Source organism: Chlamydotis macqueenii, chromosome Z (genome assembly GCF_036417535.1).
Source record: "Chlamydotis macqueenii isolate bChlMac1 chromosome Z, bChlMac1.mat, whole genome shotgun sequence".
Taxonomy (NCBI): Eukaryota; Metazoa; Chordata; class Aves; order Otidiformes; family Otididae; genus Chlamydotis; species Chlamydotis macqueenii.
In genome coordinates this window covers 75,506,920-75,520,267 of record NC_141593.1, presented here as the reverse complement: position 1 = coordinate 75,520,267, position 13,348 = coordinate 75,506,920, and the positions used below count along the sequence as shown (strand labels likewise).

General features: G+C 37.0%; 1 protein-coding gene across 5 annotated transcripts in view; it reads left to right on the top strand.

The window, feature by feature from the left end:
• Window positions 1–13,348, top strand: part of SSBP2 (single stranded DNA binding protein 2) — a 191,909-nt gene that overhangs the window by 136,787 nt on the left and 41,774 nt on the right. For 4 of the 5 annotated variants that reach the window (XM_086770738.1, XM_086770740.1, XM_086770735.1 and 1 more), the window contains 4 exons: window positions 4,959–5,018; window positions 7,970–8,036; window positions 8,228–8,298; window positions 11,945–12,012. In XM_086770738.1, the coding sequence (XP_086626864.1) occupies window positions 4,959–5,018; window positions 7,970–8,036; window positions 8,228–8,298; window positions 11,945–12,012 (266 nt within the window). The remainder of the gene's footprint in view (window positions 1–4,958; window positions 5,019–7,969; window positions 8,037–8,227; window positions 8,299–11,944; window positions 12,013–13,348) is intronic. The other variant, XM_086770737.1, reaches the window with a different exon arrangement.

Here is a 13,348-nt window from a genome sequence, read left to right as displayed (position 1 = left end):
TTACATTGTACATGCACACAAGCAGACATGACTCACAAATTTGTGTTAAATACACAGTCTATAAGATACCCTTTACTCTCCCTGTACGTAGTTGGATTCTTTCTTCAGCAGGAGGATAACAAAAAGTGCTAAAATACGTGGCACAGTCATTCAAGTTCTTGAACTTCACTTCTATTTAAGTATTTTTAACAATTTGATGTGATAGGATGCTATAAGAGCAGGAAGCTGACTAAACATTTTGTATCTTGCTTTTATTTTGTGTAGTCTCTCTTCTTTTAGTATTATTTTCCTTTTTTAGTACTTTTCATCTTTTTTTTCTTTTCTTTTCTTTTTTTTTTTTTTTTTTTTTTAACTTTAAGTTGATAAATACTGTGGTGACCACAGAAGATCTTTCCTCTCTGGCTTCTGTTTCACCCAGCTTAGTAGAGGTTTCTGCTTATATTCCTTTGGTCTCAGCTGCATGACAGCAGCCTTCAAGATGCTATTTGTGATAATAAATTACTGAATTTTGTAACTGAAGGCAGTAATTACAGTATACTGGTGATCACAGATATGTTTAGGTAGCTGTTCTCCAGAAACAGTTACCAGATTCTCCTCCTGGTGCTGCAACGTGCATGACATGGTTTCAAATGCTGGTAGCACCTCCATCTCGTTTGTGGCCTAGATATGACATTCTTGCTTGTCACTTTTGTTTTATTATTTTTTTTTCTTTTTTTTTTTTTTTTTAAATTTATTTTTTATTTTGGGGTGGTGGTGGTATTTTTTTGTTTTCTTGATACATTACTGTATGTCTCAGTTCCTGAACTCTATTTGAGAAGTTAAGTGTAGCTTAGGGTAGTGTGCGATAGCGATAGCGTCCTCATACACAACGTAATGTCCCTGTTGCTGATTAGAGGGACATGAAGGCTGCAGTAGTGACTGGAAACTTTAGGGAGCCATTTCAGCGCCTGGGAATTACAGTGGGATGGAGCCACTCTGATAATACCCTTCTTCCTCCGTCAGATGAGCTTTGGGAGGTTGGTTTCCTTTAGACAAGCTTTGCAATATCTTAAGCAAGATCTGGCCCTGGAACACCAGATGTATTATTTGAAGAGTATCCTACATCCTTTTGCACAGAGAGGGCTCTAGAAGATGCTGTCTTTTGGCTCTCTGTCTTCTTCCTGCTTGATAGCTAAAGTCATTGCTGCATTATTAAATTAAGGTACCTATATTTTGGCATATTTTTCAGCTTAATTATTTATTACTATTTTTACTCTGACTATTTTTTGAAGAGTCATGTGTCTATAATTCATAGGTGGCAGAAGTGCTCTTTTTCTCTGTGCGTTGCTGACAGCTCTCTCCCTCCCTGCTAGCTGGGATAAGCAAGGAGGAGTTTGATTCATTGGTGTGGCACCTGTCCAGTCACCCTCGCTGAACTGTGAGACAAATAAGGAGTCTGTCTTGCTGAGAAGTTAGTGTGGGGATCCACCAAAGGTTTTAGACTATCAAGATGCTGAATTTTCAATTGACACAAGGCTGAGGTAGCAGGCAGAAATGTCCAAGTTTCAACGTACAAAGAATTTATTTTTTTTTATCTTCAGAAGACAAGCACTACACAGACCAATTCAAAATCTCTGATCATTAGTTTTAATTTAGTGCCCATATTTTGAACCCGTTACTTTTTGTGATGCATGTGTTACAATATCCTTAAGAGAAGGGGAAGAAAAAGCTTCCAAGAAGTGGAGGTGGTTCCTCCCTAAACCAGAGTAATTTCAGCAGCTCTTAACAATAGAGTAAAACTAGATCAGAGACTAAATGTCGGCTTGTTTTACCTAATTACAAAGGATGTAGCAAAACACCACATGTGACAAAAAGTGCCTATTGTTGAGTTCTTTTCTTTCAGAATGCCTAGTGCTTAAAAATTTGTGTGTGTCAGACTTGAAAAAAAAATTTGCTCCTAATTTATTTAGAAGCTGTTCATATTTAATTTACTTTTGTTAAAGTGTTTAACGGAATTTCCTTGGTTTCTTGATACAACTTGGTAGAATTTTTTGTGGACAAACATGACATTGGTGATGGAGAGGGAACAGTTTAGTAAATGACACAAAAATTACAATATTTAGGTTTTTCTTTTGGTGGTAGAATTTTTGTGGTAAATGTAAATACTAAATGCTAGTCCAAAACAGTGTAAATTTTCTAGAATTGTCCTTGAAGGTCACTATCGCACCGTTTTTTTGCAGTGCTGTGTGGATCTTTATTGACACTTACATTCATCAAAAGATTAGTTGTGCTTCCCAGTTGTTTACATATTTTCCTGCCTGTACAACTGTGCAGTATTTGTATTTATGGATCATCAAGAACCCTAAGAACTACTTGACATTTACTAGATGAAGTCATTTGTTGCATTTCCACTTGGGTTCAGTTGCTTAAAGAACAGGAGAAAGTTTAAACACTTCCACAAATATGTTTAAGGGCAATACATAGATATATAGATATTTACAGTATATAAACCTTCTCTGTAAGACAGCGTTGTATCGAAGAAGCTCAAACAAGTCAGTTAAGAATAGATGTCTAAGTCAGCTTTGATGCCTGCTTAGGAAACAATGCCTCAAAAAAACCGTAATTCATGACTTACATGTAATTTCAGAGAAGAATCCTAGACTTACTCCATGAAGCTTTTATTAGGTAGACTTGATCCCTGCCTTGATCCAGACCTTCTCAAAAATCTGAAGCAGCTACTCCCCTCAGGGACACAGCAGATAAAAAAATATGGGCTGTAACTGTCAGGCATTAGAAACAATGCAAGTCATATTTTGAAAAATGGAATTGTGTTTTTATATGAGTAAACCTCTTCTTCTCGTTAATGTAGTGGAATATTTATTTCAGCTTTTCTAATAGAATTTCAATTCTATTTAAAAAAATAAGTTTTAGGTATTTTTATAAACTGCATGGAAAGGTGAATCCGCTGGGAAGAGAGGGGACAAGCTGGTTTCCATCCCACTTGAAAGGAGTCGATGTTCTGCGAATAACGCACTATTAGATACTAATATTAGTAGTGTGATTCTGCATTAAGATATGGTTGACTTGAGAGACACTGCTGATTTCTCTTTTATGAGCTGTACAACTGTAAATAAAGTTAAGGTTTCATTTGTTGAATAGGGTAAGCCAAATCCAAGATACTCACTACAGCGTGCTGCACTCCATACAATACGCTTGTTTGACCTTTATGGAAATTGTTGAAATTCTAATTTCCTTGCACTTCTGCGGCTTTACAAGGGCCTGCATGTTTACAGCCTTCACAACATGCACAACCCTTTTTTCTTTCTTTCTAATCAGAGAATCTCACCATCAGAGGGCATGAAGAAGCATCCCTTTTCCATAGCGCACAATTTCAAATGCCTTTTTTATTAAAATAAGCTTTTCACAATTGTCATTGAACTTTTCTTCTCCAGTTTGTAAACCCTCTGCATTTTAAATTGCTTTCTAGTACCTGTTTTGAAAGCCTGTTTATGAAGGTTATGTTGTTTCAGCGTTCATCTGATTCTGAGATGTGAAAGTTTCCATTAATTTTTTATGCAACATTATAGGAAAAATTCGGTTTCTAATTATTGGTAGCATAATTATAATTACTTTGCTAGCTATTGCTGCTATTAATACATACATTACTAACATTTATGAGCACTGGCATTTTAGTTTGTAATACAGTGCTGCTGCTGGAGCTGAAATATGCCATTCATTTGTAGAACAGCGATGTCGATCATAGACTTTTAGTGATGTACCAGTGGTCCTTAGCTACAGCTGACTAGATGGTGCCTGTGTAGGTATATTTATTTCTTTTCAAAGAGACCCCAAAGAGAGGGTTTAAACATGCAGCAGCTCATTTGTCACCAGAGACTGCCCCTGGGAAGTCCCAGCAGATTGTCTTCCTTTATCCATCCCTTGTCTCCAGTGAGTGTCATGAACAGAAGTGAGTTCCTCTTTCCTTATATAAAAAAAAATCAGTCTTTTTTGTCCCTGTATTCACAGTCAAAGCACACTTTCAGCTCTTCATTTTATTTTTGTGGAGTTGCAGGTACATTTGCTTGCCAAAATGATCCTCTTCATCATCTGTTTACTCAGATGTTTGTGCCTTTCAAGTGTAGATCTCATACTTGCCCCTGATCTCTCAGCTTTTTCGATTTCAAGATTACTGTCACACTTAGGGATGGAATAAAGTGAGATGTTAAATGTATTTGCTGGTACTACCATTTGCTTATTTTAAGGCACTGGCCTTGTCTGTGGGCTACAAAGTAGTATAGTAGTAGGCAAGAGCCATTAGAACCTCACAGGATGCAGGATGGTATGACAGATTTGGGTGTATACTTGGTTTTGAGAGAGCAGATGTATTAGTGAGCATGGAGTTACATACACAGGGATGGGAGGAGTAACACTGACTTAATACGGTTCATTTAAACCACCGAAGTTCTAAATATTTATGACATAAACTTGAAATCTGTGCCCTCACAGGTAAAATCTTGTATTGCATTTTACAGCATTATTATGAAAAAGTGAATGAAAAGTATTTGCAAATTGTTCTACTGTTACTTACCTCTTGACTCTCCCAAAACCTTTTTTTTTTTCTTTTTTTGACAGTCTAGGGTTTCTATCTTTCCCTTCTCCAGTGGAAAGTACAAATGTGTCATTATATGATCTAAATGGTTTATTGTTCTTCACAGTTAATGTGTTGTTTATATCCTTCATCCACAATAGCTGTAACAAAGTTTTAAATAATGTGTCTTGGTGGATGCATTCACTAAGAATCTCTAAATTTGTTTAGTTCTGCTAAACATTTTGGAATAATATACTGAATACTCTGGAGATATTTAAGCTGGGTGCGTGAGGTGTGAGCATGGCACAAGCCATACGCCCAACGAATCAATGTGGTATCTACAGGCTAAGTTGAATTATTTAGGAGTATTTTTAAATTTTTTTTTCCATAGCCTTTCATGTCCCCTCGGTACCCAGGAGGTCCAAGGCCACCTTTAAGAATACCCAATCAGGTAAGAATTTATCACTGCTGCACTGTTGTGGTCAAGGGTGATGATGCAGTGCTGGGAACAGGGAGTGTTGTCTCGTTGGCTACTAATAGCTCTTTGCCTACAAAAGTCAATCAAGCCTTCTCCACCCCATTTTGTCTGACCATTAAATAGTTATTTTGGTAAGGTGTGCCCATGACACTCCCACCCCACTTTCCTGAGCTTAATTAGTGTCTACACCTCAAAATTTATTGTGTTAAGCCTGTTTGCAAAAGGAAGATGTAGTTGCCTTGTGTGGTGCTGCATTAACCTCAACCAGCCAACGCTGCCTGCTCTGAGATGAAGGCAGAACATCCCCATAATTACACTCTAAAGTTTCCTAACCATATCAAGCACTTAGCTTGAGTGAGAATTTTTTTTACTGAATTTTACGTAAAATGCATCACTCCCTCCTATTCTTTGTTCGATACATGAAGTATATTTATTTCATAGTAAATATGGAGATTTTTGGTTAGACGCAGGTGTCATAAAGTGCTCTATGACTCTTATAGACACTCTGAAGACTTTATAAAAACATCAAATTCCAAATTTTCTCTCATCTCCATCAAAGGATATGCATGCCAGTGTAACAAGAATGAGTAATGAGCTGCTGCTTATCACCAGAGGCCTTTGTTGGCCCATTGCTGAAAAGATGGTTCTGGAAGCCGATAGCGTTTGTATTTTTTAAGTTCTCTGTAGTGCTGATAGAGGAGGGGAAAGTGGTTGTTAACAGATGAAAAGTTGGAGATAAGCAGACAGAAAAATATCAGTCGAGCTCTGAAAGAAAATCTGGGTCATTTACAGTGTGGGAAAAGGTTGGTAGGACAGATAGAATGGGGCTTTTGGTGCAACGTAGACTTCCATGACTACCTTTCTTGTTGTCACAGCTTGATGAGGAGACTTTTTTGCTCCAACCTCAGTTCAGGCTGTTTTTTATATCTGTATAACATCATGTCAACAAACTTATCTTCATCACTGGCACAATATTGCCAGAGAGTCAAAGTTTACTGAGCTGGATATATCGGGTCACGAGACTTCTTCAAGTGTTCCTCAAAATCAAACATGGTGATGTGTGGGAGCAGGTTAAGTTACCTGTACCACAGTTACTTTCATAGGAAGGAGATGTAATTAACCTTGTTGAAGTGATGATCAAGGGACAACATAAGAGTGCAATGTCATTAGTACTTTAGTTAAATATTTGCTATAGATGTACTGTAACTGAGTACAAAGCATCTTCCCTGATTTTTGCACCTTACGGTTCTATCTGAGCCAAAGATACATCAGTGTTTGGGTTTCACATATTCCTTCATTTTTCTTTCTGTGTTTCTGAACACTGTAAATACTGGCAGGTAGAAACTGGGTGGCGGTGAACGCTGTGAAAGCACTGCCAACCTGCAGCTTTAGTTTTGGAAGCATTTTTGTCTGCACATTGTGAAATTTGCAGTTCAGAACTGTAACATAATCACATAATCTGAGTGAATTACAGCTCTTGCAATTCGTTTGTATTGTGCTGCATTCGTGAATTACTGCTTTTAACAACACTGCCATTATTTAAGTTACAGTATACATGGGCAATGTGTGGAAACAATAAAATACCATAGTGCAGCTTTAAGGATTAAATTTTGATTAGAGGGAAGGAAGTCAGTAAAAATCAGAGCTAAAATTCCCACTGTAACTATATCTCTTAATGCCTGACAGTAGGGATTGTGTTTCTTAGGCAAAGAAGGGTAACAGAGGGCATGCATGCCCAGCACAGTCCAGTGCTATGTAGGGGTTATCTGAGCTAGATCTGGGCTTTGCAGCAAGGAAGGTTAGTACTGACTGAGTGCCACAGGAGTGCCCTTGAGTCACCTCCGGTACTCGATCACATCCTATGAGATCAAGCCCTACAAGGGTATTTGCTAGATAGTATTTTTAGATGGGTTCCCCTTAGTATGTGTCCAAGACTACTACAGTATTTCCAGGACAAAAGTAACTTATCCATTCCGTCAGTAAGCAATAGCTGAATTGCCTGAGTAAATTACTTCCATAATAACAGATTTACTAATTCTGGATACATTTTTCCTAAAAATGTGATGTTGTTTTGAAATGCTAAATAGCACCTAGTGAATCCGATACAAAGATCCATTCATAAACCATTTTTCTAGTTGACTGAACTATAGATAAGAGAGTGTAGAAATAGCCGTAAACGTAACTCGGTTACTATAAATCCAAAGGGCAGATTAAAATGGGGGACGTAAAAGCAATACATTTGATTTGGACTGGAGCTGAAGTAACAACACAATGTACCTTCATGCTTGAAGGCAAGATTTAGGAGCAAATTTTGTGACTCTTGTTATCTCCCATTGATTAATAGTAAGCTTATCTTGACACTGATGCCCTTCAAGAGTAAGGAAGAGTGGAAGATAAAATGTTCCCCACATCACAGCCTTAATTAATTGCACCCTGTGAATGCTCTGCAGTTGGCTCAATTACGGCTCATTCTCAGAGAATATTGGTGTCCACATCCTGACCTCTGAAAGGAAATGTTAAAATAATGGTTAAAAGGTAAAACTGTAGCAATATAAGCTTTCAATAAATGGCCACATACCCAAGAAAAAGGCAATGTTTGGAGGTTAAGTAGTAGGTAAGCTAAAGTAAAGGAAATGTTGGGGAGGAAGAAAGCAATTTAAGTGATTATATTCTGGAGATTATTTATACAATATTCCACCAAAGTCCAAGAGTTTGTCTGTGCCAATCCATAGATCCATAGACAGGGTTAAAGGACATTCGGGACTTTTACTTTAGTTAGGCACTTAGGACATTTAGGAAAGTTAACTCTTCCACATTACTCTTGACTCGGAAGAAACATCCAGGAATTAAAATATCTGCAGTACATTTTTAAGATAAATTCCAAACCATTATATGCTTTTAACATATGGTTTCTATGCCTGCAGGCACTCGGAGGTGTCCCAGGAAGTCAGCCATTATTGCCTAGCGGAATGGATCCAACACGGCAGCAAGGTGAATGAAACAATTATTTGGACCATTCAGAAGTACTATCTTCTCAGACTTGCATCTTTCTTTCTTTTTTTCAAAGCTTACTGCAGCTTTTTAAGTTTTCTGTTAATTAAGAAGGAATTATTTGTTAAAAGTTGTTTTAGAAGGTTCTTGTGTGCTGCATAGTTTTTGATGTTACATAATTTTATTTGCAGGGCATCCAAACATGGGTGGACCAATGCAGAGAATGACTCCTCCAAGAGGAATGGTTCCGTTAGGACCACAGGTACCTTCCATAGATAGATACCCATTTTTATTTATAGGCCTATACTTCTACTATATTGCTGTGGCTTTCTGTAGCTTGAAGATGGCCAGGACTTGTTCTTCTAATGCCATTTTAAAATAAACTTGCTGTTTTACGGAAGTTAATACTCAGTTGCATCTCTACAAAGTCTAAGATGAAAACATCAGTCATTTTAATTAAAATTTGAAATTAAAAGAGGAATCCCTTAACTTGCTTTTTTCAGAAAAGTTATATTTGTCCTACAGCCAGTGTATTTTGTAATCAAAGGGTGACATTTGTAAAGGAGACCAATGAGTGTGTGGGTGTTTCCTCATCCTTTCAACCTAACTGATTATGCTGTTTAGGAGGAAAGGATTAAGACATTTAACTTAGGCAAAATCTTTGTACCAAAAAACCCTCAAAAAATTCTGTAAAGTTTTTCTTTCATCCACTCTCGATCTAGATTTTTGCTGAGTGCTGGAGAGATTTTAATGTAAAATGCTGCCATTTCTCCCCCTTGTCAATCATAAACATCTCTCTAGCTCTGTTTTCAGTGAGTGAAGCAATCTTGGATTGCAAGAATCAGCCTTCTCATGGTGCTGACCTGGTCATAATTGTTTCTAGGCTCTTTCTTTGAAAGTGTGAAAATATGAGTGGATATTTGTCAGAATTACTTTTCAACAGTAAAATAAGGTTGAAAAGAAATTAATTCTGATGTATACCTGAAATATGAATCCAAAAGATTATTCTGTGTTTTGTCAGCACTCTCAGTTAGAGAAAATTTAGGTGGTGGTGTTTCATACCAGTGTTGCCAGTATTTTGTTTTACAGTGTGCTTGTTGTGCCCACACTTTGCATTTTTACTTCCCTGTTTCAGATAATTTCTCTAGTGACTTCTTTGTTCCTTGGAATAGCAACTGAATTTCAAATGATTGAATAGCTTTGCCTTTCAAATCTGTTCATAACTGTCTTTACAATTTTGGGTCTTCTTGGTAGAAACCAGTTGTGCAGTTCTATACCACGTCTGCTGTGTGACCAACAAACCATTATTAAATCCGTTTGTTGTTTTTCCTATAGCATTGACATATATTTACCAATTGCCTTTTGGAGGCAGAAAGAGAAGCCTTGCGGTGCTGCCATGTGAGATTGAGCTGATACTTTATGCAGCACCATTAGTCACACAGCAGGCAAATCTCATGCCAGTTTTTATAAGGATAATTTTTCCATTTTTGCTCTCTCTTAAAAATCCAGTGTTTTTGTAAGGTTCTTCTTTCTTGTACTGAACATCCTCTTAAAATGGGGAACAATGTAGCTAATCTACAAAAAATTTAAGTTCAGAAATCAGTCTGTTCCATAAATGGATTGTCATCTATTTTTATATATGGCATTTAGGATCTTCTCAGAATGCAGCTCTAACACTAAATTTGATGAATCTTTCACACCTACTTTTGAGGTCGTCTTGCTACAGTGCTGTAAAGTTGACTTAGCTGTGCCTGTAGCGGGAGGCCCTGCTACCTTGCTGCAGACAGTCAACTTGCAAAACACATAATGTGCTAATACAGAAATGCTTACGTCCAGTATAGCAAGTATAGCATGCATATGCTTGAAAAAGTAGAGAAAATTTACCTCAGTTTTGTATTTTATGATCCTAGTCTGTTTCAAACTAAGTACCATGAAGCAAAAGCAGCATATGGTTGTAAGTGCTTGAATCTGTGACAAGCTCCCAAGAGTGAGTTTCAGGCTGTTTTCAAGGAGTAGTTATGCCAGCTGAACGGAGTACTACCTCCAATCTGTGCCTGGCTACTTCTCCCAGTCCCTCATGTCTGCTGCTTAGCTTCCCACATGCTCCCTAGTGCTTTCTAGTCAAAAAGAATTGGGTCATCTTAGCTATTTAAAAAATAAGTCTTGGTTAATCTGTCTCATTTTGGCTGCCTGATGTTAGGAAGCACTTTTATGAACAACTCAACTACCAGATAAACAGTGGTGCTGGTGACTTTGAATAAAAAGCTGTAACAAGCGAACTGAGGCACAAGCTTCTGGAGAAAGCATAGCTGCAGCTGAAGAAATGTGCATATTGGTACCCTTAATGAAAGTGCTCTTACTTTAGGGCAAAGGAATACATTTGATGGGAATTAGCAGTACTTAGAGTTAGAAGTACGTTTGATTAGGATTATTCCAGTTCTGCAGGATTCCATAGAGATCTTTAACCCCAGTCCACACAAATGATTCCTGAATTAAAACAAAGAGGGATGATACCAGGCAGACCAAGTAGGGGGAATGTCTCAGCCCTCCACATCAAGATGGAAAAATGAAATAAAACAGATACAGAACAGCTGTTGTTTTGCAGTCAGTCTGTGTTATCTTCCCGATCCAGTTGTGTCAACTGGAGATGTACTCAGCTGCTTTGACTACCCACCAGTTACTGTCCTACATTTCTGACAGAGGAACTGATCAGGCAAAATAATCTAGGATAATTTAGGTTAAACAGGAGGTTTGAGTTAATCTGTCTGACTTTTGCCTGAGCATGCTCCTCTCCTAGCTGTAGATCAGTTCTAGATAACCCATGTGTCATACCACACAAGGTACAAACAGCACCAGGCCCGCACTTTGAATGTCACCGTTGGATTTCTCCCATGTATTCATGACTTTGTGTTTACATGGTTTTGTGAGTCAGACCAATATGGAGAACACCCATAAGCCTGAGTGATATAGTTTATGTAGCTTGTAGTATACTATACACGAAATACAGTCTATTCATTTTATTGTTGGAAGATAGACCACAACAGTGATCTAAATTTTAAGTAAATTGTTTCTTGGTTGCCCCTCCTTCCAAAATGCACGGCTGCTATTTTAGAGAATTTACTGTTATCCATTCTTTTGAAATATTAGAAAAATGTAGTAGGATTAACATAGGTTAAGACTGCGTTATGATTGTGAGGTGAGATTGACTCTTCTCCTTGTATTACTCTGAATAAAAATAGGTATAATTTAGTTTTTCACATAAGTAGTACAGTTAAACTTTTGTTGTAATGTCAGAGTACAAACTCTGATTTTATAGGCATTAGGCAATTCATTCATTGGAATCATTATTATGTTCATGATCATATTAAATAATTTTCATATTAATTACCATAGTTTATTAGAACTGACTGGTTAGAAATGTAATGATTATGCTGTATGTTATAAATGTGATATTATATGATGTAATTTTATACAAGCATTTATTGATATCCTAACAAAATCTAATTAAAAATAATTATCTTTAAATTCCACGATGTGGAAATCTTAGAATCTGAGTCCAGGTTTCTGATTTTGAATGAGCTCCTTTGGTAAAAAAGTTGAGTACATTATAAAGCCTGCCCCTTGCTAGCCATTGACTTCATCTTTATAAGTGTAAATAATTCCTCCTGAAACAATTGACATTTTAAGTATTCTTAGTGCGTTTCTATTGTTTGTAATTCTTTCTCCGTGGGGTTAACAATATTAGTTTTTTAAGTCAACAATGGCAACTCCTGAAAGAATGAATTACACTGGCCTATCCAGTCAGCAGTTACGTAGGGATATCATTAACCTGCTGTCCTTTCTTTCCCCCTCCTCTTTGGTTTTGTTTTTTTGTTTTGTGGTAGTCTGACCCTTGGTTATCATTGCAGAACTATGGAGGTGCAATGAGACCCCCACTGAATGCTTTAGGTGGCCCGGGGATGCCTGGAATGAACATGTAAGCACAATAATAAAATCTTATAATACTTAGAAAAATCACTATTTCATTGTAGAAGTAACATTCGGGATACATAAGACAATGGAGAACATGCTTTGATAAGTAACATGCTTTGATGACTAATAACTGCAGTTTCAAAAAGTGAACCCACAGCAGTTTCCTTCTGCATGCGTCTCTTACAGGCACCTTTGCTGTCCCTACAAGTCTTTACAAATACTCAGTTTCTTTCACAGGTCTAAGTTCAAATATTGGGAATATTTTGTCGGTATAGTCACTCATATACCCTTGTGTGCATTTTAATGACATTATTTACATTTATGTCTTTACATTACTGATTAAATATTTTGTAAAGAATGGTACCAGTATGATTCTTTTCTGCAAAACAAAGTACTTAATTTTAAAAAAGTAAAACCATTGTCTAGAACTATTCATAAAAAAAAAAAAAGACATTTGGGAGAAGAAGTGTGGATGATTCTCTCTCTGTTGCTGTTTTTTTTTTCCATAACTGCATTTATTTCCACTCTGAACAGGTAGAAGATTATTACAGAAATGAGTGTAAGGTTTTCTGGGACTGGATTGTCATTTTGTGAAAATTGATGTAGACTGAGTTTAGTTAAGCTGTACTGATTTATTCCAGCCGTTCATTTAGTCATGGAAGTGTATTATGCCTGTTATACCTGTAGACAACCCCCTTTTCTAAGTGTGTAGAAAAATTTCAGGTGTAGAATTACTGTATCTAGAGCAGACTAGATTTAAGTGGCCCAGCATGAGGAATGTTCTACACTTTAGATAAATCTCCTGCCTGCTTCCTTGAGTTGCTTATATGATTAGCAAACCTGGAAGAAAGTATAGTGCGCCTTGTATTATTTAGATTTCTCTCTTAAGACATTCGCAAATTTTAAGGGGCTGCTATAGTTACCTGTAGTGTAACACAGACCAGATATTATCAAGTTATTCTTGTGTCTTGGTCCTACCTCTGCTGAAGTTAGTACATTTTTTCCTAACCTGCATTTTGCAGTCCCTGAGTAGTCACAGAAGGTGGCATGGTGGTCCAGCTATCGAGACACTAGAATGATTTTACAACCTAAGGCACAGAATATCTTCTTTTCTTACTCCTTTTAAACCTTTGTCTTTCAAGAATGAATTTTCAGCAGATAGACACAGAAAACACAGTTAAGATTTATACACGCTTGTTATCGTTATATCGTAGGTACCCATTTTTGCTCTTATCTTTATGGGAAACATAAATGAGAGATGATACTTTTCATTTCAAGTGAAGAGTTACTAACCTGAAAAAGTAAAGGAAGTATTGAAATAGATAATAACGTTAAAATTA